The sequence below is a fragment of the Hippopotamus amphibius genome, chromosome 2, assembly GCF_030028045.1.
Source record: "Hippopotamus amphibius kiboko isolate mHipAmp2 chromosome 2, mHipAmp2.hap2, whole genome shotgun sequence".
In the NCBI taxonomy this organism is placed as follows: Eukaryota; Metazoa; Chordata; class Mammalia; order Artiodactyla; family Hippopotamidae; genus Hippopotamus; species Hippopotamus amphibius.
In genome coordinates, this window is record NC_080187.1 from 20,471,572 (window position 1) to 20,497,267 (window position 25,696).

At 46.8% G+C, this 25,696-nt stretch overlaps 1 protein-coding gene across 1 annotated transcript in view; it reads left to right on the plus strand.

Moving 5' to 3' along the window:
- The window catches only part of WHRN (whirlin), a 92,293-nt gene that overhangs the window by 51,207 nt on the left and 15,390 nt on the right, over positions 1-25,696 (plus strand). The window contains exons 4-7 of the mRNA XM_057722391.1: positions 18,318-18,520; positions 19,606-19,642; positions 20,589-20,801; positions 21,603-21,812. Coding sequence (XP_057578374.1) covers positions 18,318-18,520; positions 19,606-19,642; positions 20,589-20,801; positions 21,603-21,812 — 663 coding nt within the window. The remainder of the gene's footprint in view (positions 1-18,317; positions 18,521-19,605; positions 19,643-20,588; positions 20,802-21,602; positions 21,813-25,696) is intronic.

Sequence of the window (25,696 nt, forward strand, 5' to 3'; positions counted from 1 at the left end):
GGTCTTCTCTGCGTGTCTCTGTGTCACATCTCTGTGTCCTTTCTCTTCCATAGATACCAATCATTGGCCATAGGGCCCACCCCAAATCCAAGATGATCCCATCTCAAGATCCTTAACTGAATTACATCTGCAAAGATCTTATCTCCAAATAAGGTCACACTCACAGGTACTGAGGGTTAGGATTTGGACATCACCTTTTTTGGGGGAACACAATACAACCTACTACACCTCCTGATGGGGAGTGGCAAGGTTCTAGAGGAGCATATAAGACTTGGAAAATATGGGATGGGACTGAGATTCTGCATTTCTCATAAGCTCCTAGGTTGTTGATACTGCTGGACAAAGACACAGGATGTTGTTCTCAAATCTCAGTCTGTTGAAGAGGAGGGAGGAGTAAATAGCAAACTAGGTACCATATTAATACCAACACTACCTAATATTTGAGTAACACACAGCACCTACTGTGCTATGTACAGTCCCTTGACATATATTAGCTCCTCGAAACCTTCACAGCCTAGCTGGGCCTTGCAGGGTATTCACTCAGGCACCCGAGATTTGCTAAATCTCTAAAGCAGGAGCCAAAAGACGTGTGCTTTCTGCCCTTGTGTAATCTGGTTGGGGTGTTGACTGTGGGCAATTATGCCAGATAGAGTAGTGAAGGAACAGATCTTCAGAGGGGGACTAGCAGAAGCAAAGGCACAGAGACACAAGCTGGGGCTCGCAGGTGTGCTGAGCGGAACGTGGGGGCTGACTGAGAGCAGGGGCAGGGTGAGGGGCCACGGCGTGGGGAAGGAGACATTGGCTTTTCCCAGACCTCACCCATGGCTGAACAAACCTGGAGAGTCACGTAGCACTTGGACTGATTGCATTAACTCCAGAATCAAGGAACTGTTTGCTGTAAGGCAGACAGAGGGAGGCCAAAGCTTTCAGAGGCTGGGGAGTCCAGCAACCTGGGTCGGGCTGTGCGCTAGAACTATGAACTCACAACCTTTGGGGGACTTTGTGTTTTTTCAGTTTCTTTTTTCCAGCTATTAAAAGAGTAGGTTCAATACACAATGCACATGCAAAAACATGCGAAAGTAGGACCCAGATGTCCTACCTCCCAAAGACAACCTTTATTAACATCTTTTATTTTTTTACATATAACTCACATACCGTAAAATTCACCCTTTTAAAGTGTGCAGATCAATGAAGTACATTCATGAGATTGCACAACCATCACCACCATCTAATTTCAAAACATTTTCAGCACTCCCAAAAAAACTCCTGTACCCTTTTAGCAGTCACTCCCCATTTCTGTCTCTATAGATTTGCCTATTTGGGGCATTTCATATCAGTGAATCATAGAATATATGGCCTCGGTGTCTGACTCCTTTCGCTTAGTATAATGTTGTAGCATATATCAGTAAATTCCTTTTTATAGTGAAATAATATTCTGTTGTGTGGCTATACCATATTTTGTTTGTCCATTTGTGAGTTGATGGACATTTGGGTTGTTTCCATCTGTTAGCACCTTGATGTAGCTTCTTTTATTCCTTTCCCTGTACCTTTCTACACGATGATATTATACAGTATATACTATTTTGCCTCCCACATTTTCACTTGCGTTTTCCCATGTAATTAAAAACTTCTCATGAGCGCAATTTGTAATAGCTGCATGATAATACTCCATCTTCTGGCTGACTTATAATTTACCTAACCATTCCCTTGAAGTCGGGCATTTAGTTGTTTCCAATTGAAATAAGATTTTAAAAGGAGCAACAAATGAGAGAAATCTCAGAGGATCTTTCCAGAAGAGCTTAAGTCACCTCCCAGTCTATCTGTGCCAGCAAGCTGCAGAGCCCAGCGGGGGACAAGAATGACTTATCCCAAATTACTAAGAGACAAGGATTGAACTGAGTGGTGTAAAAAAGATTCTTCTCCAGGGTGGCACAGCAGATGTGCCAGGGGCCCAGACCCCCTCTTCCCCAGACCCCCAAATGTCAAGGGAGACGTTAATGTTATATCATGCCCCCTGGCAAATTTTTACATTTCTTTTTTAGAATTTATTTTCTTTGCCCTCAACAATATAGCCTTCACATGCAGTCTGGAAAGCAGAGAAGATGAATAAAGAGCTTGAAATGACAATTGCCTGGAATTCACCACTCAGGGGCAACTCCTGTGAGCATTTTGATGTATTCCTTCCCAGTCTCTTTAACACACTTGAAGAACACATTAGACAGGCAATTTTAAGATAACATTAAAAAACCTGAATTCAAAAGTAAAGCATGTCCACTGTAGAACAGGTAGCAAATCCTACACTAAGGGAAAAACTCGTGCAACAGTCTTGGTGTCTGTCCTTCCAGAGTGTTGTGCTCACATGGAATAGGATATGGACAAAAGTAGTTGAGCAAAGTTGGGGTCAGACTATTTGCTTTCCCCTATCCTCCATGATATCTTCCCACATCAGAAAGACCTTTACAGAATATTAAGGTACAGAGTGGTGTTATGTGATTCCATTTTTTTAAGAAGAGAAATATATTTATTGGTACATACTTACATATGTGAAGAGAGTTCCTGGGAGGATGCCCAAGAAACTGTTAATGGTGGTTACTTTAAAAAAAAAAAAGTATGCAATTTTTAGAGGTTATCTCCCATTTACAGTTATTACAAGATATTGAGTATATTCCTCATGTTGTAAAATACATCCTTGAGCCTATCTTACACCTAATAGATTGTACCTCCCATTCCTCAACCCTTACGTTACCCCTCCTCCTCTCTCCTCACTGGTAACCACTAGTTTGTTCTCTACATCTGTGTCTGCTTCTTTTTTTGGTATATTTACTAGTTTGTTATATCATTTAAATTCCACATATAAGTGATATCGTACAGTATTTGTCTTTGTCTGACATTTCACTTAGCATAATTCCCTCCGAGTCCATCCATGTTGCTGCAGATGGCAAATTTTCTTTCTTTTTTATGGCTGAGTAGTACTCCGTTACATATGTATAATAGTGGTTACTTTTTAGTCTCAGTCTTGGGGCCTGCAGCTTCAGTGGTGTGGGGGCCTGAGATGCTTTTTTAAGGGAAGAGAGATTTGGGGAGGCAAGATTTTTACAATTTGTGCATATACCTGTTTTTTACTGTCTGCCTATATCTATTAGGTGCAACTTTAAGTCTAATTGGAAAAAATAGTTGTCATTAAATATTCTGCAACATTATTTTTTATGACCTTACAGTGTCACTGTGTGGATATACCATATCGTATTTGAGTGATCAATTCGTAGACATTTAAGAGGGGGTCCACATTGTTTTTAAAACTTTTTGTTTTGCATAGTCGTGATAATTTTCTTGGGGTTGATTCCTAGAAGTAGAGTTGCGAAAGTTTTTGTACCATTTTGTCAAACATTTCTTAGCAAGTTTGAACCGAAGTGTGCTCCAGCTGGCAGGGTACCAGATGTCCTGTTAAACTTCCTCATCCAGATGGAGTGTTAGAAACCTTTTAGTGTTTGGGTTTTTTTTGGCTAAGCATGAGTGCCACCATGTTTTGAGCACCACCCATGTGGTAGGCAGGATGATGAGCCCCAAAGATGTCTGCATCCTAATCCCCAGAACCTGTGAATATGTTAGGTTATGTGACAAAGGGGAGTTAAGATTACAGATGGAATTAAGGTTGCTAATCAGCTGACTTTGACATGGAGAGATGATTCTGGATTATCCAGGTGGGCCCAGTGTAATCACAAGAGGCCTTAAAAGTGGAGGAGAGGGCTTCCCTGGTAGCACAGTGGCTAAAAATCCACCTGCCAATGCAGGGGACATGGGTTTGAGCCCTGGTCTGGGAAGATCCCACATGTTGCGGAGCAACTAAGCCCGTATACCACAACTACTGAGCCTATGCTCTAGAGCCCATGAGTCACAGCTAATGAGCCCACACTCTGCAACTACTGAAGCCCATGCGCCTAGAGCCCGTGCTCCACAACGGGAGAAGCCGCTGCAATGAGAAGCCTGTGTACCGCAGTGAAGAGAGGCCCCCACTCTCCACAACTACAGAAAGCCCATGCAGCAACAAAGACCCAATGCAGCCATTAAATATAAATTAATTAATTTAAAAAAAAAGTGGAGGAGAGAATAATAAGAGAGAGCCAGAAAGATGGCTATATGAGAAGGATTTGACCCAAAGGTGCGGGCTTTGAGGTTGGAGGAATGGGACCTCCAGCCAAGGAATGGGTGGCCTCTAGAAGCTCGGAAGAGGCAAGGCAATGGATTGTGTCTTAGAGACTCCAGGAAGGAACTCAGCCCTGCTGACATCCTGATCTTCGTCCATGAGACCCATGCTGGATTTCTGACCTTGAGAACTGTAAGGTAATGAGTTTACGTCCTTTTAAGCCGCTAAGGTTGTAATAATTTGTCACAGCAGCTATAGGGAACTAATACAGTACAGTACATACTGTATCCCCCACACCTAGCGTAGGGCTGGCCCTGAGGGGGTACTTGGTTCTTGTCTAAATGGTTCATGATGTTTACAATTGCCACATACATACCACGGGAAACCCAGCCCAGTAAGTTGTGTTTCTCATTTGTTTGCAGTTCATTTTGTCTGTAAACTGAGGGTTTATAGTCAAAGTACTATGTTACTTGGGTTATTTCCTTTTTCCCCTTCACCTTAATTCTGTTAGTCATTTGAAATAGGTTCATTTGTTTCTGCTGGTCTCCCTGTGTCTTCATTGATTTAATTTTACTTTTTGAATAGCAAAAACATCAAAACTATACCAAAAAAATTACTCAGAGTGTTACTTCTCCCCCACATCCCTTCTACCCACCCCCACCACTCCTTGCAAGACAACTCAATAAGCTCATTTCTGGCTTATTTCTGTTTCTTTTTGCAAGAATAAGCAGATACATGTATACGTTCTTTTGCCTTTCTTATATAAAAGGTAGTATACGATAGATATTCTTCTTCACTTAATTTTTAAAAATTTAGTATCCTGGAAATCACTGCATGTCAGTGCACAGAAATCTTTGTCATTCTTTTTTTTTTCTTTTTTTTTTTAAACTTTTTATTGGAAGATATTTGCTTTACACTCTTGCACCCGTCTCTGAGGTACACCAAAGTCAATCAGCTGCATCTACACACATATCCCCATATCCCCTCCCTCCCGCGACTCCCCCCCACCCTCCCCGTCCTGGCCCTCCAAGGCATCTCCCATGAAGTTGATCTCCTTTTGTTATACAGCATCTTTCCACTAGCTATCTGTTTTACAGCTGGTAGTGTAAATATGTCTATGCTACTCTCTCACCTCGCCCAACTTCCCCTTTGCCCTCACCCCAGCCCCATGTCCTCAAGTCCATTCTCTACTTCTGTATCTCCACTCTTGCCTGTCACTGGTTTCATCAGTACCATTTCTTCAGATTCCATATATATGTGTTAGAATACAGTATTTGTTTTTCTCTTTCTGGCTTAAGAATAAACAAATGGGACCTAATGAAACTTAAAAGCTTTTGCACAGCTAAAGAATCCGTAAACAAGACAAGAAGACAACCCTCAGAATGGGAGAAAATACTTGCCAACGAAGCAACGGACAAAGGATTAATCTCCAAAACATACAAGCAGCTCGTACAGCTTAATACCAAAAAAGCAAATAACCCAATCCACAAATGGGCAGAAGACCTAAATAGACATTTCTCCAAAGAAGACATACAGAGGCCAACAAACACATGAAAATATGCTCAACATCACTCACCATCAGAGAAATGCAGGTCAAAGCCACAATGAGGTGTCATTCTTTTTTACAACTGCATAGTGCCCCACTGTGTGGCTTTGCTGTACTTTATTCAATCACTGTCCTCTGTCTGGGTGCTTAGATTGCTTTCAGTGTTTTACGATTACAAACAATGATGCTATGAGTAACTGTATGTGTATGTATTTTCTCACTTTGGGAAGTATATCTTCAGGGTAAATTTCTAGAACTGGGATTTCTGTGTTCAAGGGTAACTACATATACAGTTTGCTCAATATTGCAACATCCCACTCCGTAAGTGTTGTTCCATCCTGAATTCCTCCCAGCCATGTCTGAGCATGCCTGACAGGTGCTGTCAAGTTTTTAATTGTTTTCAATCTGATAGGGGGTAAAGGGTATCTTGATGTAGCTTAATTTGCAGTTTTCTTATTATGAGTGAAATTGAACATCTTTTAATATGTTTATGGAGCATTTTTATGTCTTTTTGTAACTTGGTTGTGTCGTTTATTATCCTTCTGTTGTCAAGATTTTGGACTTTTTCCCCTAAAATTTAAGAATTCTTTCTATATTAACTTCTGCACAGCAAAGGAAACTATAAACAAGACGAAAAGACAACCCTCAGAATGGGAGAAAATATTTGCAAACGAATCAACAGACAAAGGATTAATCTCCAAAATATATAAACAGTTCATGCAGCTCAATATCAAACAAACAAAGAACCCAATCAAAAAATGGGCAGAAGACCTAAATAGGCATTTCTCCAAAGAAGACATGCAGATGGCCAAGAGGCACATGAAAAGCTGTTCAACATCACTAATTATTAGAGAAATGCAAATCAAAACTACAATGAGGTATCACCTCATGCCAGTTAGAATGGGCATCATCAGAAAATCTACAAACAATAAATGCTGGAGAGGGTGTGGAGAAAAGGGAACCCTCCTACAGTGTTGGTGGGAATGTAAATTGATACAGCCACTATGGAGAACAGTATGGAGGTTCCTTAAAAAACTAAAAATGGAATTACCATATGACCCAGCAATCCCACTACTGAGCATATACCCTGAGAACACCATAATTCAAAAAGACACATACACCCCAGTGTTCATTGCAGCACTATTTACAATAGCCAGGACATGGAAGCAACCTAAATGTCCATCCACAGATGAATGGATAAAGAAGTTGTGGTACATATATACAATGGAATATTACTCAGCTGTAGAAAGGAACGAAATTGGGACATTTGTAGAGACATGTCATACAGAGTGAAGTAAGTCAGAAAGAAAAAAACAAATGTATATTAACGCATATATGCAGAATCTAGAAAAACAGTACAAATCGACCAGTTTGCAAGGCAGATATAGAGTCACAGATGTAGAGAACAAACATATGGACACCAAGGGGGGAAAATGGGGGGGCTTCGGGGTGGGATGAATTGGGAGATTGGGATTGCCATATATACATTACTAATAAGAAAAAAATATCAAATTGTACACATATATTGTATGCAGGTATTGCATACAATACATGCAGTTTATTGTATGTCAATTATATCTCGATAAAAGTCCTTAAAAAAAGAATTCTTCATCTATTAAGGTTCACTGGCCCTTTATCTGTGATTATATTACAAATGGTTTCTTCTTGGTTCTCATTTTCTTTCGACTTTGCTTATAGAGTATTTTTTTCCCCGTTGTGCAAGTTTTTTTAAGTTGTGATTTGTTTAATTACCAGTTCTTTCTTCTGTTGAATTTGAGGTCTCTTTAGAAAACCTTTCCTAGATGTAGAGCATTTTATCCATTTTTTTCTTTTAACACTTGTAAATACATTTTTCTTTTTAAATCTCTGATCAGCACACTGGCCCTGAACTCAGTGCAGATCTGATTTATTCTTATGTGTGGTTTAAGATATGGATCCAATTTTATCTCTTTCTAAATGGCTACACAGTTATCCTAGTGCTATATATTAAAAGCCCATCTTTGCCACGATGATTTGTAATGCCACCTTTATCATATACTACATTTCTATGTGTCTTTGGGCCTATTTCTAGCCTGGTCCCCTGTCTGTCCATCTGCTCATGGGTCAGTCCCCCACCCTTCAATTACAGAGGCTTTAAAGCAGGATTTAGTATCTGGTACCTCCTCCTGCAGCAATTCTCTATCAGGGTTTTCATAACTATTCTTGTATTTTGATTTTTTAATTAAAATTATTATTTAAAATTAATAGATTCATTTTTAGAGTAATTTTAGGTTAATAAAAAAATTAAGCAGAAAGTATAGAGTTCTTATATACCCCTTCTCCCTCCACCCTTTCCACACACAATTTCCCTTATTATTAATATCTTTCATTAGTGTGGTACATTTATTACAGTGACGGGCCACATTGATACATTAACTAAAATCCATAGTTTATATTAGGGTTCACTCTTGGTATTGTACATTCTATGGGTTTCAACAAATGTAGAATGAAATGTATCTACCATTACAGTATCATACGGAATAGTTTCACTGCCCTAAAAATCCTCTGTGTTCTGTTTATTCATTCCTCCCTCCTTTCCCGAACCCCTGGCAACTGCAGATCTCTTTACTGTCTCCATAGTTTTCCTTTTCCAGAATATCATGTGGTTGGAATCGTACAGTATGTAGCCTTTTCAGATTGGCTTCCTCCATTTAGCAATATGCATTTAGGGTTCCTCCATGTGCAGTTGTGTTTTTTCACGTGAACTTTTATGTCAGCTTATCTAACAAAAGCTTGTTGGTGTTTTTATGGGGATAATGACATCTTAATGATGCTGAATCCTTTCCAACAACAGGGCATCTTTTTTTCTTTCCTATTTGTTGAGTCCACTTTGAGCGTTGTAAGTTTTCTTCATATATGTGTTGCACATTTTCTGTTAAGTTTATTGCTAAGTATTTTCTCTCTTCTGTCACCATTATAAATTGGGTTTCATCTTCTGATTGGCCACTCTGTGTTTATGAAGGCCGTGGACTTGAACTTGAGAAGTCACTGATGTGTACAGGTCTGTGGAGCAGCACAAAGCAGGTGAGAGGGCTAGTTCCAGGCCAGCTTTACTCCCCCGGCTTACTGGGAGGCCTCAGACCCTTGACATCTTTTCTCTACCCCTCACCCCAGTTTTTTCTGTTCCAAAGTGAAGGGCTGGATAAATGTGCACCATTTCCCAGAGTGAAATTCCAGGCAAAAGTAAATTGTGGTTTGTGTTTTCACCTCTTTGCCTTCCTTGTGATTGAAAAAATTGATATTCTCTCCCTGCTGCAGTGCACAGAGCTGGGCTCCCTACATGCGCTGCCCTTGTCAAACTATACCTTTACATAAATGGTAAATGTCTCCTGCCTGTCTGCAGAAACCAGAAGGGGCAAGGGGACTAGCTTACTTGTTCATGTATTTGCTTTTCCGTTCATTTAAGTGTTTATTCACAAGTTCACTTGATTCTCCCAGGCATTGGCCGGGTGCCTTCCACCATGCAAGGGGGATGCAGTAATCTATCCCTGACCTCAGTGCTTACAGCCCAGCATGGTCTCAAACCACGATGAGGGCTGTGGGGCTGTTATTGCAGAAAGTTCTATGGCATGGTGCTGGTTTAGAGTGCCTTTGCATCATCTGAGTTGAAATGTTGAGTAGGCAGATACAAGTCTGGGGTTCAGAATAGTAGTTGGGCTGGGTTCAAATCTTACTCTGCTGTTTGATTGCTGGATGTCCTTGGGCAAATGACTTCATGTCTCTGAGTTTCACTATATTCACCTACAGAACAGTATATACCATTCCATGCCTCGGGTGATGCTTATTAGGTGTAGAGCCAAGTTGTATGAGGTCACTGACATAAGCTAGGTGCTTAGGGGTTTCAATAGCTGTTATTCCTCCTGCATTTGACCTTTGTAATCGCTGTGACATGTTTGCTTGGAAGCCAGACTCTCTTCTGAGAAGAGCTCAGGAGTGGCTTCTCTGCCCTCGTTCCAACATTGACTCAGAGTACGACCTTGGGCAAGTCCTTTCCCCTCTCTGGGCCTCAGTTTTTCCACTGATGACCTAGGGGTTAGAGCAGACCTTCTTTGAGGGGTGCCAGTGCCCTGAATAGAGTAAGCAAGGACTGACAACGGATGTGTTCATGTGAGAAGGAGGAACCAGAAGGAAGTCAGGATGCGCCAGGTCCGCCAGTTCTATCCGTGGCATGTCTGAGTAGGTTCTGCCTTGTGAGAGCACTAAACCAGAGATGGTTATGTGACGAGCTCACCCAGACCCAGCCCTCACCCCCAGCTTGCCTGTTCTAGGAAACTTCTGAGCATTTACCTTGATCTTTTTTTTTTAAATACAGACAAGGTCTACTGACTTCTAACTATTGGAAAAAACTAATGTCTCATTAAAACTGCAATGCTCAAAATTAATACACAGAAATCTCTTGCATTTCTATACACTAACGATGAAAGATCAGAAAGAGAAATTAAGGAAACAATCCCATTCACCATTGCAACAAAAAGAATAAAATACCTAGGAATAAACCTAACCAAGGGGGTAAAAGACCTGTACTCAGAAAACTATAAGACACTAATGAAAGAAATCAAAGACGACACAAACAGATGGAGGGACATACCATGTTCTTGGATTGGAAGAATCAACATTGTGAAAATGACTATATTACCGAAAGCAATTTACAGATTCAATGCAATCTCCATCAAATTACCAATGGCGTTTTTCACAGAACTAGAACAAGAAATTTTACGATTTGTATGGAAACGCAAAAGACCCCGAATAGCCAAAGCAATCTTGAGAAGGAAAGACGGAGTTGGTGGAATCAGGCGGCCTGACTTCAGGCTATACTACAAGGCTACAGTGATCAAGACAGTATGGTACTGGCCCAAACACAGAAATATAGATCAATGAAACAGGATAGAAAGCCCAGAGATAAAATATGGTCAACTAATCTATGACAAAGGAGCCAAGGATATACAATGGAGAAAAGACAGCCTCTTCAATAAGTGGTGCTGGGAAAATTGGTCAGCTACATGTAAAAGAATGAAATTAGAACACTCTTTAACACCATACACAAAAATAAACTCAAAATGGATTAATGATCTAAACGTAAGGTCAGACACTATAAAACTCCTAGAGGAAAACATAGGAAGAACACTCTTTGACATAAATAACAGCAAGATCTTTTCTGATCCACCCCCAAGAGTAATGGAAATAAAAACAAAAATAAATAAGTGGGACCTAATAAAACTTCAAAGCTTCTGCACAGCAAAGGAAACTATAAGCAAGATGAAAAGACAACCCTCAGAATGGGAGAAAATATTTGCAAACGAATCAACAGACAAAGGATTAATCTCCAAAATATATAAACAGTGCATCCAGCTCAATATCAAAAAAACAAACAACCCAATCAAAAAATGGGCAGAAGACCTAAATAGGCATTTCTCCAAAGAAGACATACAGATGGCCAAGAGGCACATGAAAAGCTGTTCAACATCACTAATTATTAGAGAAATGCAAATCAAAACTATAATGAGGTATCACTTCACACCAGTGAGAATGGGCATCATCAGAAAATCTACGAACAGTAAATGCTGGAGAGGGTGTGAAGAAAAGGGAATGCTCTTGCTCTGTTGGTGGAAATGTAAATTGATACAGCCACTATGGAGAACAGTATGGAGGTTCCTTGCAAAACTAAAAATGGAGCTACCATATGACCCAGCAATCCCACTGCTGGGTATATACCCAGAGAACACCATAATTCAAAAAGACACATGCACCCCAATGTTCATTGCAGCACTATTTAAGATAGCCAGGACATAGAAGCAACCTAAATGTCCATCCACAGAGGAATGGATAAAGAAGATGTGGTACATATATACAATGGAATATTACTCAGCTGTAAAAAGCAATGAAACCGGGACATTTGTAGAGACATGGATAGACCTAGAGACTGTCATACAGAGGGAAGTGAGTCAGAAAGAGAAAAACAAATATCGTATATTAACACATATATGTGGAATAGAGAAAAATGGTACAGATCAACCAGTTTGCAAGGCAGAAATAGAGACCCAGATGTAGAGAACAGACATATGGACACCAAGTGGGGAAAGTGGGGAGGGTTGGGGGGGGATGAATTGGGAGATTGGGATACCAAATAGTACACTCTAAATATATGCAGTTTCTTGTATGTTAACTGTATCTCAATAAAAGTTCTTTAAAAAAAAAAAAACTGCATTGCTTACTTGTACCAAAAAAAAAAGATAAAGAAAGAAAACAAGCCCATTAAAGTTTCATACTTGACATGGAAGACTATTAAAGATTCATAATTGCAATAAAACTCTTCAATAGAATTTGAATTTTTGTTGTGGTAATGCTACAATCAGCAGAGTTCTCATTTGAAGCTGCAAAATCCATTTCAAAAAAGTCTTGTGAAGGTGGTAAAGAAGGGCCTGAAGTCAGCTTCCTTTTGGGCCCTGGCCCCGCAAGGCTCCCACTGGTGTGCGTGTCCAGAGACAATGGATTCCTGCCCCCCAGCGCAGCACAGGGGTCGAGTTGTTGGCAGGTTTCTCCCCTGACTCCCTCTGATGCAGGAGCTCGGCCCTGCTGCCATCCTGCCATGGGTTCTTTGGGCTCATTTGTTCCTTTCACGAGGCAAGAACAGAGCACCTACTGTGTGCATGGCAGGGTGCCTGGGGCTGAAAGGTCATGTCAGAGGTGGAAGGATAGGCTGGTTTTTCTTCAAGGAGGAGCCGATACTGGTTCCATCAGAGGCTTGGCAGGGTGACAGAACGAGGGCCGAATCCCAGCTCTTGTCACTTCACTTTCTGGCCTCAACCTCCTCATCTGTAAGATGGGGATAACAGTATGTGCCTCATGGGTGCGGTCAACATGTCGGAGGTTGACATGGAAGGCAGGGCCCAGGAAGGAGGCAGGTGGAAAGGCAGGGGATATGGCTTTGAGAAACTCAGAGGATGCAGAATTGCAAGATTTGGTTGGTGAGTGACCAAGGGGTATAAGTATAAACATGGTTTTCAAAACTGCAGCTAACATTTATTGAGCACTTACTGTATGCTGGATACTGTTTTACCTGCTTTGTATGTGTTCATTCAGTAAATATTCATTGAGCACCTACCATGTGTCAGTTGCTGTTTTAGGTGCTGGGAACATAGTGGAGAGTATATTAACTTATTTAATCCTCAGACCTATGAGGTAGGCACTGATGCTTTCCCCATTTTCAGGAGAAGCTAACTGAGCCACAGAGAGGGTAGGGAAATTACCCAAGGTCACACAGCTGGGAAGTGGCAGAGCCTGGAATTAGACCCTGAGGGCAAGACTCCTGGGTCTGTGCTCAATAACCACACAGCAGATGGCTTCTCATTTAGTCGGTGTAACACTCCAGTGGATGGTGGTCTTATTCCCGTTTTGGGGGGAAGAAAGGTCTAGAGCAGTAACATTACTTTCCCCAAGTCTCTTAAGGAGTAAGAGGGAACCATTACCAAGGCCGGTTCACTCCTAAGCCTGCTGAGCTCTTTCCGCTGCTCCAAGGGCCTCAGACCCAGGGGAAGTGAATTCCTGCTTCCTGGTGGTCGGCTGGCCCAGTTCAGGGGAAATCAGTGTCCTGTCCTTGTTAGAGTTCCTTTCTGCTCTCCTCGGAGCGTCCCGCACCTGAGCCTGTCACTCGATGGGCTGTGGATGATGGAGGAGTCTTTCCTCTGCCTTAAAATGAAGGGCACTCCCGCGGTCCACCCTCCGCTCCTCCATCACTGGTGATGAATAGGACGCCCGTGGTGACAAATAAAATAAAGCCTCCTTTATTCGTTTATCCTTCCACGTCCTCCCCATCGGCGCCCGCCTGCAAGCTGAGCAATATTAGACGCTTGATCACACGCTGCTCCTGTCTCTTCCTTCTCTAGGGGGTCGTGTCCTGACAGCTCTGGGCAGGACGGTGTTTTCTTGGTTAATCTGCCTCAGGGTCTGGGCTTTGCTTTTGCCTCTCTCTGGCCCCTGACGCGTCCCTGTGCTGCCTGGGCCTCACTCTCCCCATCTGTAGGGGACCTTGGGAGGCCTGACAGTAGCCGCGTTTTCCTCTTTACTTTTTGCCTTAAACTCCCTCCCCGCCCCCAAGGTTATCTAACTCAGAGCTGGCTTCCATGGGAGAGAGTAACACTTCAATGAATAAACACACAGAGCTGTTAGTTGGGTTTTTTTTGGTGGGGAGGGGAGAAGGGGCGGGCTTTAGGGGAAGAGCCAGATGAAGACCTTAAACACTCCACCTGGACTTCACATTGCACAAACCAAAGGAAAAGGGGAAGTGAGTGGAAGTGAGCCCCGGAGAGTAGAGAGGAGGGGTCTCTGCCACCCCTTCCCCATTGACTAAATGCCTCCTGCGTGCCAGACACTATGTGGGATAAAGGTGGCACAGGGTTGCGGGAGAATGCGGGCGAGGCTGGGCTCAAATGCTGGCTCACCGTTTACATGTGACCATGACCTTGAGCAGGCTGATATGTCAGCCTGTCCCCCATTTGGAAGGGAAGCGAATGGAAAGCTCTCGAAAGCCTCTCCCGTGTCAGGTTCTGTGCCGAGGGGTCCCACATGCTTCTCAGCGATTTGGGAATTGGCGGGCAGTATCGTGTGCATTTTACAGACCAGGAAACAGGCGAGGCGTGTACTTGAGCTGTGCAGGGTCACACAGCCACTGTGTCATGGCTGCCCGGCTTCAGAACGATGGGCGTCTTTCCACTGCACTGTAGGGACGGGACTCCACCGCCTGCTGGCCTGGGGCTGCTGTGAGCAGCAGGGGAGACGCTGGATTTATTTGAAAGTGCTTGTGAACTCTAAGTGACAGTGAACATGCAGACGCCTGTTCTGACTGCTCCTGGACCTCGGGAAGCTTTCCAGCAAGCAGAGGGGATGAGAGAGAGCTGGACGCAGAAATGGGAGTCACTCAGACCAATTCAGTGGAGGGCTGCATGGAGACAACCCTGTCTAGAGCTTTGGTTTTACAACAGGCCCTGAAGAAGAAGGAAGATAGGAGAGGAGTGGAAAGAAATGGGGAAGATGGGCTCACGTGCCACACACACCCCATTAAGTTGGGGTTTCCAGAGTGTGACTCCTACTTACCTGTTCCCCAGGTGGATTGCACGTGAACGCCATGCTGACTCACAGATCGGGTAGGGATTCGTTCAGCAGGCGTGAGGGAGAAATGTGATTAGCACAGCAGAACTTTGATTTCATGGGTATTAATGTTTGTGAGGAGGCTGCAGTAAATGTGTGCCGGTGAGTCACAGGGCTGAATAAACAACAGGTGCCCCGCTCAGGGCAAGGGAGAGTAACTCAAGTTTGGAAACCATAGCACTAAATCGGCACGCACACCGCCAAGAACCATTGGCCCCGGAGGTTACGGATACCCCCACCTCAATGTTGCCAGATTTAGCTAATAAAAGTACAGGCTACCATTTAAGTCTGAGTTCCAGCTAAACAACGAATACTTTTTTTAGTGTACCTACGTCCCATGCAATACTTGGGACATTCCCCGCCCTACACAACCTCCCTGTGAAGGACCAGGTGGGTGCTTGTGGAATTGAGTTGCTACCCCCAGGCCTGGTCCTGCAGGGAGAGGTTTGCTCACAAAAGAATGCCCTCCCTTATCTGGTCTCTCAGATGTTACTTCCTTTAATTAAACTGCTGGGATGAAATAAAGGGTGTGGGAAAGATTAAAATTGATTCCCTTAGCTCAACGAAAGCCAAAGCTATTGGGAGGGATACTTAAGAAAACAGCACTTCAGCAGATGAAAGGTACAGCCTGGCTCCAGCTCGGAGCTGTAGGAGCGGGAGCTGGGGGCAGGTGGAGCCGCTACTCAGGGAGACCGTGATGATGTGGGCGCAAGGCGGCCTGTCCTTGCCCTGTGAGCGGCCCTCCGCTCTCAGTAAGGCCCGCGTGCCTTCCTGCGAAGCTCTTCAACACAGCTCTGCTTCTCAGCATCGGGGAACACCAGCTGGGAGAGAGGCACAGTGGGAAGTGGTGAAACCCGTACCTCCGGGCATAAGCACTTATTGAGCACTTGCTGTGTGCCAAGCCCTGCATCGGATGTTGGGTCTCACCTGTAGCTTTTTACAAGAAACCAGCTGGGGTTGCCTAAGTTCTCAGGGACCCGGGTTTCTCAACTAGGGAGCTCAAAGATGTGGAAAGAGAGAGAACGTTGTCGATATTGCTGGTGGCGTTGGGAAACAGTAGAAATTTAAAGGGCAATCCTGGGCTAGGATCCCCTTTTTACACCCGAGAAAGCTAAGGGACAGAAGCTTATTGGGGGATTTGCTTGAGCTCATGTGGCATGAAAGTGGCAGAGCCAGGATTTGGACCTGAACCTGATGATCTTTGAAACCTTTAACCACAGCCGTTGTGCTGCCTGCTGGATTATAGGGTTGTTGTGGTTTTTAAGCCGGGAAGGATATCATGAAAAAAAGTTGAGAAAACATTAATCTGGTGCTAGGTCTGAGGCCAGTTTAGATGTTAATGCATAGAGGAGGATGCCAGCTCAGGAGCCCAAGTGAGCAAGTGGGGACCCAGGTTAGGGGACCGATGGGAGTGGAGGAAGGTGGGATTTCCTAGAGAGTCTACTCAGGGAATAAAGGCAGAGTTGATGATGGGGGTGGGTTTTCAGAGCTGGATGCTGCAGGCAGGGCTAGGGAGGAATGGCAGGCTGGTGGACCTTCTGGATCTGAAGCCTCACAGCAGCCCGGTAGTGGAAGCACTAGGGCCTTGGGGCCTGACCTGCATTTACACCCTAGCTGTCCTCTTCACTAGCTCTGTGACCACAAACTTTTTACTTAACCTCTCTGAGCCTCTGTCTTCTCTCTGGTGAGATACAGAGCAATCATACCTCCTTGGTAGGATGTTGAACATATTAAACAGGGAAAACTATGTAAAGGGACAGACAAGGTACTTGGCATGCAGTCAGCATCTGGTCAAGGTGGCTTGAAATTTGGGGCCCCAAGCTGGTGTCATGTGTTTGTTCCCGCTGAGCTGCAGCAGAGGTGGGCCTGGAGCTAGGAATGAGGGCACCGGTATCTGACTCTTCATTCATGTGATGAATTTTTATTGAGTTCCAACTGTGTGCCGGGCCCTGGGGACATAGTGTGGAGAGGCTGATGGGAAAACCCAATTATAGCACAAGACGGAGCCCACTGAGCAGCCTGAGAGCAGGAGGTGGTGTGTCTGGCTCAGCATGTCGTCCCAGCACAGAGCCTGGCACGTAGTAGGTGTGCAGGAAATGTTGAATGGGGTTGTGGAGGCAAAGATGCAGTGAGCCTTCTCTGAACACAGCAACGCTGGTGCAGAGGGAGTCGGAAGGTCTGAATTTGTAACCACTTTCTGTTCGGGGAAACTCCCAGCTGCAGGTGAGGGGTTAAAGAAAAGATGGGAAGCTGGGGACCAGAGTTTCAGTTCTCAGCCTCATCACTACATCTTATTTTCTCCTCTTCTTCCAAATTCCTGATTGGCTCACCTTTTCCAAATTCTGCTTTGAAAAAAACACCCCTGGGGTGACCATGTGCTCTCAGCAGGCTGGGGCGGGGAGAAGGAAGAGCCTCCAGGAATAACTGGCATTATGGGGACCTCCCTGGTGGTCCAGGGGTTAAGATTTGGTGCTCCCAATGCCGGGGGCCCAGGTTCAACCCCTGGTCAGGAAGCTAGATCCCGTGTGCTGCAACCAAGACGCAGTGCAGCCAAGTAAATAAATAAACAAGCAAACATAAAAAATAATTGGAATTATGCGGCTGCCTTTCAAGGCCACGGTGGGCTGTGACCCTGGGCAGTCCTCTCTGGTCACCCATCTGTGAATGGAGGAAAAGCACCGAGCCTCTGAGTTTAAACGTGCTGCATGTCCTTCTGACGTGCCCTGTCTCACACTGCAGCGGCTTCCCAGCCAACCTCTTCTAGTTTTGTCACATACCTATGTTTATTGGAAGGCTGTTTTTTCCCTTCTGTTTTTTAATCATTTCATTAAAAACTATGTTCTTACATTACAAAATAAAACTGCCTTCTTGTCTTAAGAATCCAAGCTATATATTATTCCTTTAATGGAAGGCTAGTTTTCTCCATTATTGCTTTTTTCTTGAGTAAATTAAAATGATGTTTGCGCTTTAAGGTAATATAAGAATGCATGCTTGAGGTAAAAAATTTAACAATATGTAGAAGTGTAAAAGGAAAATAATGGGACTCTGCCTTCACGCCTCATCCTACCCCCGAGTTCCACCCACTTCCATGCCTCTGAAATGTCTTTTGTTTTCTAGATAAGGGGACCCTTGGGAATCTCATAGACCCACCCCTCAAAGCCATTGCTAAGTTGAGGGGAGGTGGCACTTTCTAGTGACAGGAACACGGCTGAGGATCAGGATTGGATGGTTGGTTCTACTATTGATTTGCTGTGTGACCCTCAGGAATTCGCATAACCTCTTTATGCCTCTTGCTATGTGACCCTCAAGCACTCGCATAGCCTCTCTGAGCCTCGGTGGCCTCCTTGGTAGGCTAGCCAGGAGGAGAATTTGGATCTGGAAGCCCTGATGAGTCGATGTCATGCAAACAGCCCAGGTGACTGTGTTGTGCTGTGGTCTTGGCAGGTTGGGGACCAGATTCTGGAGGTGAATGGGCGGAGCTTTCTCAACATCCTGCATGACGAGGCCGTCAAGTTGCTCAAGTCATCCCAGCACCTCATCCTGACCGTGAAGGATGTCGGGAGACTGCCACATGCCCGCACCACCGTGGACGAGACCAAGTGGATTGCCAGTTCCCGGATTGGGGACACTGCCCCGAACTCGGCAGGGTGTGGCCACACTGCTCTCTCACTCTGAGCCCCAGGACCCCAGGGCCATTTCTGAAAGCCAGTAACAGCCCTTCCCGTCCCTCCACCACGCACCATGCCATGATCTGTGAAGACTGCACTTGTTCTCAGAGCCTGTGGTCCTAACCGCAGGGTCCCGTCCATTCGCAGGGCATGACCTTGGGCACATCCCTTCTCTTCTCTTGGCCTGAGTTTCCCTTGGAAAGCTGAACCGCACAGTCCAGCTCTCCCGTTCTTTATCCACCCTCTGACAAATCACATAACTTACTTTTGGCCCCCAGTTGCTTTGTCTGAGAAGTGGGACTCATGACCCCAGCCCCCAGCCCAGATGTGTGGATAAGGATCCCGTGAAAGGGGTGAAAGGGTCTTGGGAGTCATGAAGTGAGATATAGTTGCCAGGTGGCTGCGTAGTTGCTAACAATGTAACGTGTCGCCTTTGGACTTCCAGCAGAAGTCTCAGCCTGGCTGGTGGCCCCCTAGCCAAAACACACCCAGAGCATCTCTTTCTCCCTTTCTTCACTCCCTCCTTCCTCCCTTCCTTTCACCTGCACAGTATTATAATTTTAAAAATTAGTTACCAACATTTAAAAGGTCATCTGGTTTCCCATGGGAAAAAACTGGATTTCTGGCTGCTTCTTGAAAATCAGGGATTCTGGTTTCATATATTTTCGTGAAAACAGACTGGAGCTGAGCTATACCTGCGCATTGCATCTCAGCATCTCCAATTGACCCTGTCCCCACCCTCCCTAGGGTCAGCCTGACCCCGAGGCCATGTGGCAGTTGCCGTGTAGTCTTTCCTCAACTTGTTACCTGCCTGGCCCTGTAGGGTTGGAGACAACTCAGGAGTCCATCTTGCACGGTTTTAGAAGTGCCATCCACATGGTTGGTCAGGAGGACAGGAGCTGCCCGTCTGTCCAGGGGTTGATATTCCCTTGAGTGGCCCCAGCGAGTACAGGCTATGGTTTTCCCACAGCTTTGCTCATCCCACTGCGAATCAGCTGTTCCCTTTTCCATGCCTGTTTGAACTGCTCAGACATGAGGCTGAACATGCTTGTCTTTCTTCATAGCTTTCCTGGGGATCTCACAGCAGAAGGCACCAACAAGGTAGGGTGCTCTCTGTCTGTCTTCAGTGTCTTCAGCTTCTTCACAGCTCTGTACATAAAAACAAAACAAACCTGCACATGTATCTAGGCACAAAAGATGTTCAGTGCCATCCAAGAAAAGTGCTTCATCTTCTGAGAGAGAATGACAGGTGAAACACCTAGTTTAGATGGGGGAGAGGGCCGCAGGAGAGGGCAAAGGCTCTGAGGCAGTGACACGGTGTCCTGGCCGTAAACTGCACGTGAAGTGGAGGTTAGTGAGGTCAAAGTCTGGGCAGGAGCGGGAGCAGGGTGATGTAGTCAGAGGGCACAGCGTGTGCCAGGGCCCTAAGGCAGGTGCCGCGCTTGGCTTATTGGTGGGAGAGCCAGCTCATGCAGGACTTAGGGGGGCCGTGCAAGAGGGTTGCCTGCTAACCTAACATGATGGGATGCCATTGAAGAGCTTAAACAGGGGAGCAGGATGAGGAGATGTGTTTTTACGAGGTCATCTCAGCAGCTCTGTGTAGGTGACAGGGAGAGGTAGAGGGGACAAGGAGGGAGACCGGATGATGTCAGACACAGCTGATGGTGGCAGAGGCAGTGCCAGGAGGGGTGGAGCATGTGTGTGTGCAGATCTGAACCACGTTTTGGAAGTAGAATTACTGTTATCCCCAATTTACCAGGAGTGATATTGCAATCTGGAGAGTAAAGTGGGAACCATAATAATATTGCTTGACTCTGAATGGTCACGAGGCTCTGATGAGATAACATATGTAAAAGTGCTACGTGAGCCATAAAAGCACTTTGCAACTGCACAAGGCCACATGCTCTGAGAACATACTGGTAACATCTGCAGCCGAGACCTCAGAAGACCCACCCCATCCCTCTGCAGGGAGGTCACTGGCTGGACCTGAACATTTGCCTTCAGAGCAGCCCCGAAATTCCCAGGCCTCTGTCTTGCTGTCTTTCAGCCGGGGTTTTACAAGGGGCCAGCCGGCTCCCAGGTGACCCTGAGCAGCCTGGGGAACCAGACCCGGGTGCTGCTGGAGGAGCGGGCACGGCACCTGCTGGACGAGCAGGAGCGTGTCACCATGGCCTACTACCTGGAGGAGTACCGCGGCCGCAGCGTGTCTGTGGAGGCACTCGTCATGGCCCTGTTCGAGCTGCTCAACACCCACGCCAAGGTGACCCGCGCCTCCTCGGGCAAGGCGGGGCCAGGGGGGCCTGGCTTCCGTTCTCAGAGGCTCTGCGTCCTTCCCTCCCTCCTGTCCCCCACTCCTTTCCTGAGAACCCACAAAGAGCCAGGCCCAAACTGAACCCCAGGCAGAGACTGGTGACCCGGACAGCCTGCAGCCCTGGGGAAGCCCTCAGACTCCTGGGAAAACAGTCCGTCAAGGTCCCCTGTGATTGGGCCCCTAATGCAGTGGCTTCCCATGCTGAGTATATGTTTAGAATCGTCTGGATTACTCTTAAAAAGCAGTGCCCAGACCCCACCCCGAGCTGGCTGACTCCACACATCTGTGGATGGGAGCCAGCCACCGGTAATTTTTACGAGCCCCCCAAGTGACTGTGACATGCTGCCCCCTTTGAGAACCCTGCTCTAGCAGAAGTCTGTCTGTAATAGAAGTCTCACCAAGGAAGAAGTGATTAAATCCACTGACGGTGGTAACATTTGGGAAGACTTAGAAGAGGGGGGAAGGGACAGCCAAGGGCTTCCAGTTCAGGGACTTGCAGCCTCACGTGCACGCTGAGATGCCAGGGAGGAAGAGGTGAGAGGGAAGCAGAGGTCAGATGAAGCTGGGCCCAACATCCAGGTGAAGGTGTTTGAACTTTCTCCTAGGACACTGGGGAGCCACAGAAGGTAGAGGTGGGGGAGCCAGTGGCCATGTTTGCATGCAGATCATTTGGGATGGTGGGGGATGGGGGGGCCGTCCCACCAGCTGGTGGAGCTCCCTGCTGAGTGCCTGGCTTGTCCCTGCCTCCAGTTCTCGCTCCTCTCTGAGGTGAGAGGCACCATTTCCCCCCAAGACCTGGACCGCTTTGACCATCTGGTGCTGAGGCGGGAGATCGAGTCAATGAAGGCGCGGCAGCCCACGGGCCCTGCAGCCGGGGACACCTACTCCATGGTCTCCTACAGCGACACGGGCTCGTCCACGGGCAGCCACAGCACCTCCACCACCGTCAGCTCAGCCAGGGTGAGCTGCCCCTGCCCTGTCCCTGGCTGGACAGCCAGCAGGGGAGTTAAGATACTGGCTTTGGAGTAAGAAAGACCCATCCAGGTTCGAATCCCAACACTGGGATTCTGTGCTGGGATTCGAGCCCTTGCCAACTCTGTGCCTTGCCTTTCTGAGCCTCAGTTTCTTCACCTGTGAAAAGCTCCTGATTGTTGGGTGCCTGCTGCGTGCCTAGCATGGGCTCTAGGACACAACTGGTGAATGAGACAGGTGTGGCCATGCCTCAGGGGCTCACAATCTGGGGGAGGGAGGGAGGTGGGGGGCCTGGGGAAGAAAGGTGAAGAATGCAGGTCATGAGACAAAGAGAAAAAATAATGTCAATCCGTGTGAGGATCCCGTGAGTAACCACACAGGGCATCTGGCGGCATGGTCGTGGTGACTGGGATCTTCCCTGAGACCACCCTCCTGACTCTCATAGCCCCAAAGCCCAGCCTGACTTTCTCCCAGCCTCACCAGCCCCCAGAAAGACATCTAGTCCATCTAGGGTTGTGGCTCTGACCCTGGGATGCTCAGAGGCAGATTAACCCCGGGAGGCCTTTGTGAGGAAAGGGCAGAGGAAATGCCTTATTATCCATCATGGGAAACAGCCAGTTATTAAGGTCCATGTGGTGGAAAGAGCCGGAGCTGGAGGTCAGTAGACCCAGCTTGCCTCCATCCTCTCCTTTCCTGTCTGTCGGTCACTCAGCATCTCTCTCCTGTGGAAAGGGAGTGGGAAAGTCGAGTTCCTTAAACACTGTTACTCTCAGACACTGAACTGGGAGCTCTTACGGGTGGAATCTCTATTAGACCAGTGTTTGTTGTCCTGTTGGGGAGGCAGGAGGTCTGAGAGTGCGATGTTGTCCACCTGCAGACAGAGGTGGTGAGTGGGCACAGATGAGCTCGCAGCCACCAGGAGCCAGCCCTGCAGCATGCACGCCTTTCCTTTGCAGACTCCAGCTCCCAATGTGGCTTTTTTTTTTTTTTTTAAAGCTCTGGGGATCTGAGTTCCTGGGGAAACTTCTACTCCTCTACCTCCTATCCCTACCATCCCGAGTCACCTTCATCCCTAAGAGTCCTTGTCCTTCTTGGGGTGACTGGGAAGCTGCTGCACATTTCTCTGGACTCTGGATGCAGCTGCAGTGAAGGCGCTGTCATGCTTCAGGACAAGCAGGTCACCTCTGGGACAGGAGGAGCTGTCCCCCGCCAGGGGCTGCGTGTTTGATGTGGCACACGGGTGATGAGCTGGCTTCAGGCTGCGGGCCCTTGCCTGAGGGTTTGTTTCTCTCTGGGTCCAACTGCACTGAGATTGGCTTGATAATGTCCACATGGGGCTTCAAGAGCCATGAATCAGTGCTCTAAAACTTGGGGGGTTGCAGACTGTCATTCTGGGATGGTCCCTGTAGAATCGGGGCTGAGAGATCCAGTGGGAGGGATGGGGTGTGTTCTAGCCTGGGAGGCAAGAGGTTTAGGTTTAAGCCCAGCTTCTCTGGGCCTTGGTTTCCCTGTGGGTAAAATGACCCAAGGTCCTTGGTGGCTCTGGCCACAGCAGCCTGAGCCCCTGATGGCAGGCCAGGCTGCAGGACTAGGAGGAGTCAGCGTAACTGTTGTACCCAGGAGGGGCTCTGGGCAGGGCTTCCAGCCACAGCTCAGCGCTGGCCTCCAGTGAGCTTGTCCCAGCCTGAGGGGTCTCTCCTATACCTGGGGAGCATGGTCTCTGGCCATCTGAGCCCCCGCTGTGACAGTTGACCCTGCCCTGCCAGAGAGACGCTCTCTATGGATTGCAGCACCCTGGAAAAGGCAGACTTCAGAAATGCCACTGATGATTTTGAGCAGGGAGTTTGTGGGACAGGTGGAAGGGGTCTCTCAGCTGAAATGTGAAAAACTATGAGCCTGAGACCCACCGCATAGGACGGGCATCTCAGATCAGGACTAACCAAGACCAGGGCAAGGTCTCAGAGGTGGGTGCTGAGAGAATGTTGTGCAGGCAGGAGGGGCAGTGTGGAAAGGTCACCTCGCTCCGCAGTGCCTCCTTGCATTGGAGCAGCGATGCCGCTTTCCCCAACTTGTTGGGAGGAGTAAAGGATGAGTAACATCCCAGACGTACTGCCCACCCCACAAGGGGAGAGGAAGCCTCTGTTCTTCCTGACCTCTGCCTGGATATAGCCTGGCCGAGGAAACCATTCTATATCCAGGGTCTTGTAGGCACTCAGTGACTTCTGGAAAGCACTGGGCTGAGGATCTGCCACTCCCCCTCCAAACTTCATCCCCACTGGGTGCCCTCCACATGCACAGCTTGGGGCTCCAGTTCGCAGGCCCTGAGCTTCTCTTCCACCATGGGGCCTGGGCCTCCCTGAAATCTGGGTCTTCTCTGATCAAGGTTTCTGAACGGGTCCTCCTTCAGTCTCCGCCTTTCAACAGCAGGTGTAACCTTGAACAAGTCACTTCCCTTTGCTTAGCCTCAGTTTTCCCATCTGCCAAGTGGGAATAATGATCCTAGACTCAACTGCTGGAGAGTCCGAGGGTGGCCCCCAGGGGTATGACTGTCTCCTGAAGGCACTTTTTAAGGACAAGCATTATTTCTGCAGAGCAGTGAGACCCCCTGATTTCCTTCAAGGAGGCAGTTAGAATAAAGCCATGCTGATTGTGGCAATGGGATTTCCTTATCCCTCCTTTATTTCTGCCCAAAGTACTCCAAGTAAAGAGAAAAGGGATTTGGGGAATCCCTTTGTTTATTTTTCCTTTGTGTGTGTGTGTGCGTGTGTTTGGGAAGGCGGTTTGCTGTGCCCACTCCATCCCTAATGTTTATTTGATGTATTTTTCTTTTTGCCTTTTGCCCACCCTTCCTCCCCAGGAGCGGCTGCTGTGGCTTATAGACCTGATGGAGGTACCGTCCTTCCTGCCGAGTGGGGTTGTCGGAGTCCCTTAGCTGGGGCAAAGGCAGGGGGCTGTGGTGCTTCCCCCAACCCCCTGACGCCTGCACCCAGCCCTGGTGGGGTTCTTCTTGGTGTTCACTGTCTCTCCTGTTTGCCCAGTTCATCAGGTTTTTCAGGCTCTGGAGTGAGAATGCCCTCCGTTCAAATCCCAGCTCAGCCACTTCCTTGCTGTGTGACCTCAGGTAGTAGTTTCACCTCTCTGAGCTCAGTTTTATAAAATGAGGATGATCATTTCTGTGCTGTGGAGCTGTTGAGAGACCTCTTGGCCTTTGCATATGCCCCACAATCTGTCTATCTGGAATGTTCTCCTTCCCACTTCACATGACCTGGCTAGCTCCTGTGTGTGCTTCAAGCCCTTAGCTCACATGCCACCTCTTCCAAGCAGACTTCCCTGATCCTCTCGAGCGGGGTGACTTTGAGCACCCCCCTGGGCTTCCTGCTGTTATGCCTCTTGTGTCATTATATTCTAATAATTTGCACAAGACTGCCCAGTTATCCTCCTTGATCCTGGGCTGCTTGGGGGCAACAACTGTGTCTGGAACTACCATTGAATCCCTAGTGCTCAGCATAGAGCCTGGTCCATATTAATAATTTGGGTCTTTATTAATAATAATAGTAGCTGGCATATGTGAAGAGTCTCCATGGCACTGTGATAATGCCAATTCTATCTTCTTTGACCCTCCCAGTACTAGGTGTGCCAAGTACTGCTATGATCCCCATTTTACAGAGGAGAAAACTGAGGCTCAGAGAGAAGTGACTTGTTCAAGATTGCTCAGCTAGTGAATGAATGGTGGAATGTGGATTCAAGCCCAGGCCTGCTTACCTCTGAGCTGGTGCTGTTAACACTGTAGTCTGGCTGTGATTCTTCTCTGAAGGAGCTCACCAGATGCATGTTAAGCATTATCTATCTATCTATCTATCTATCTATCTATC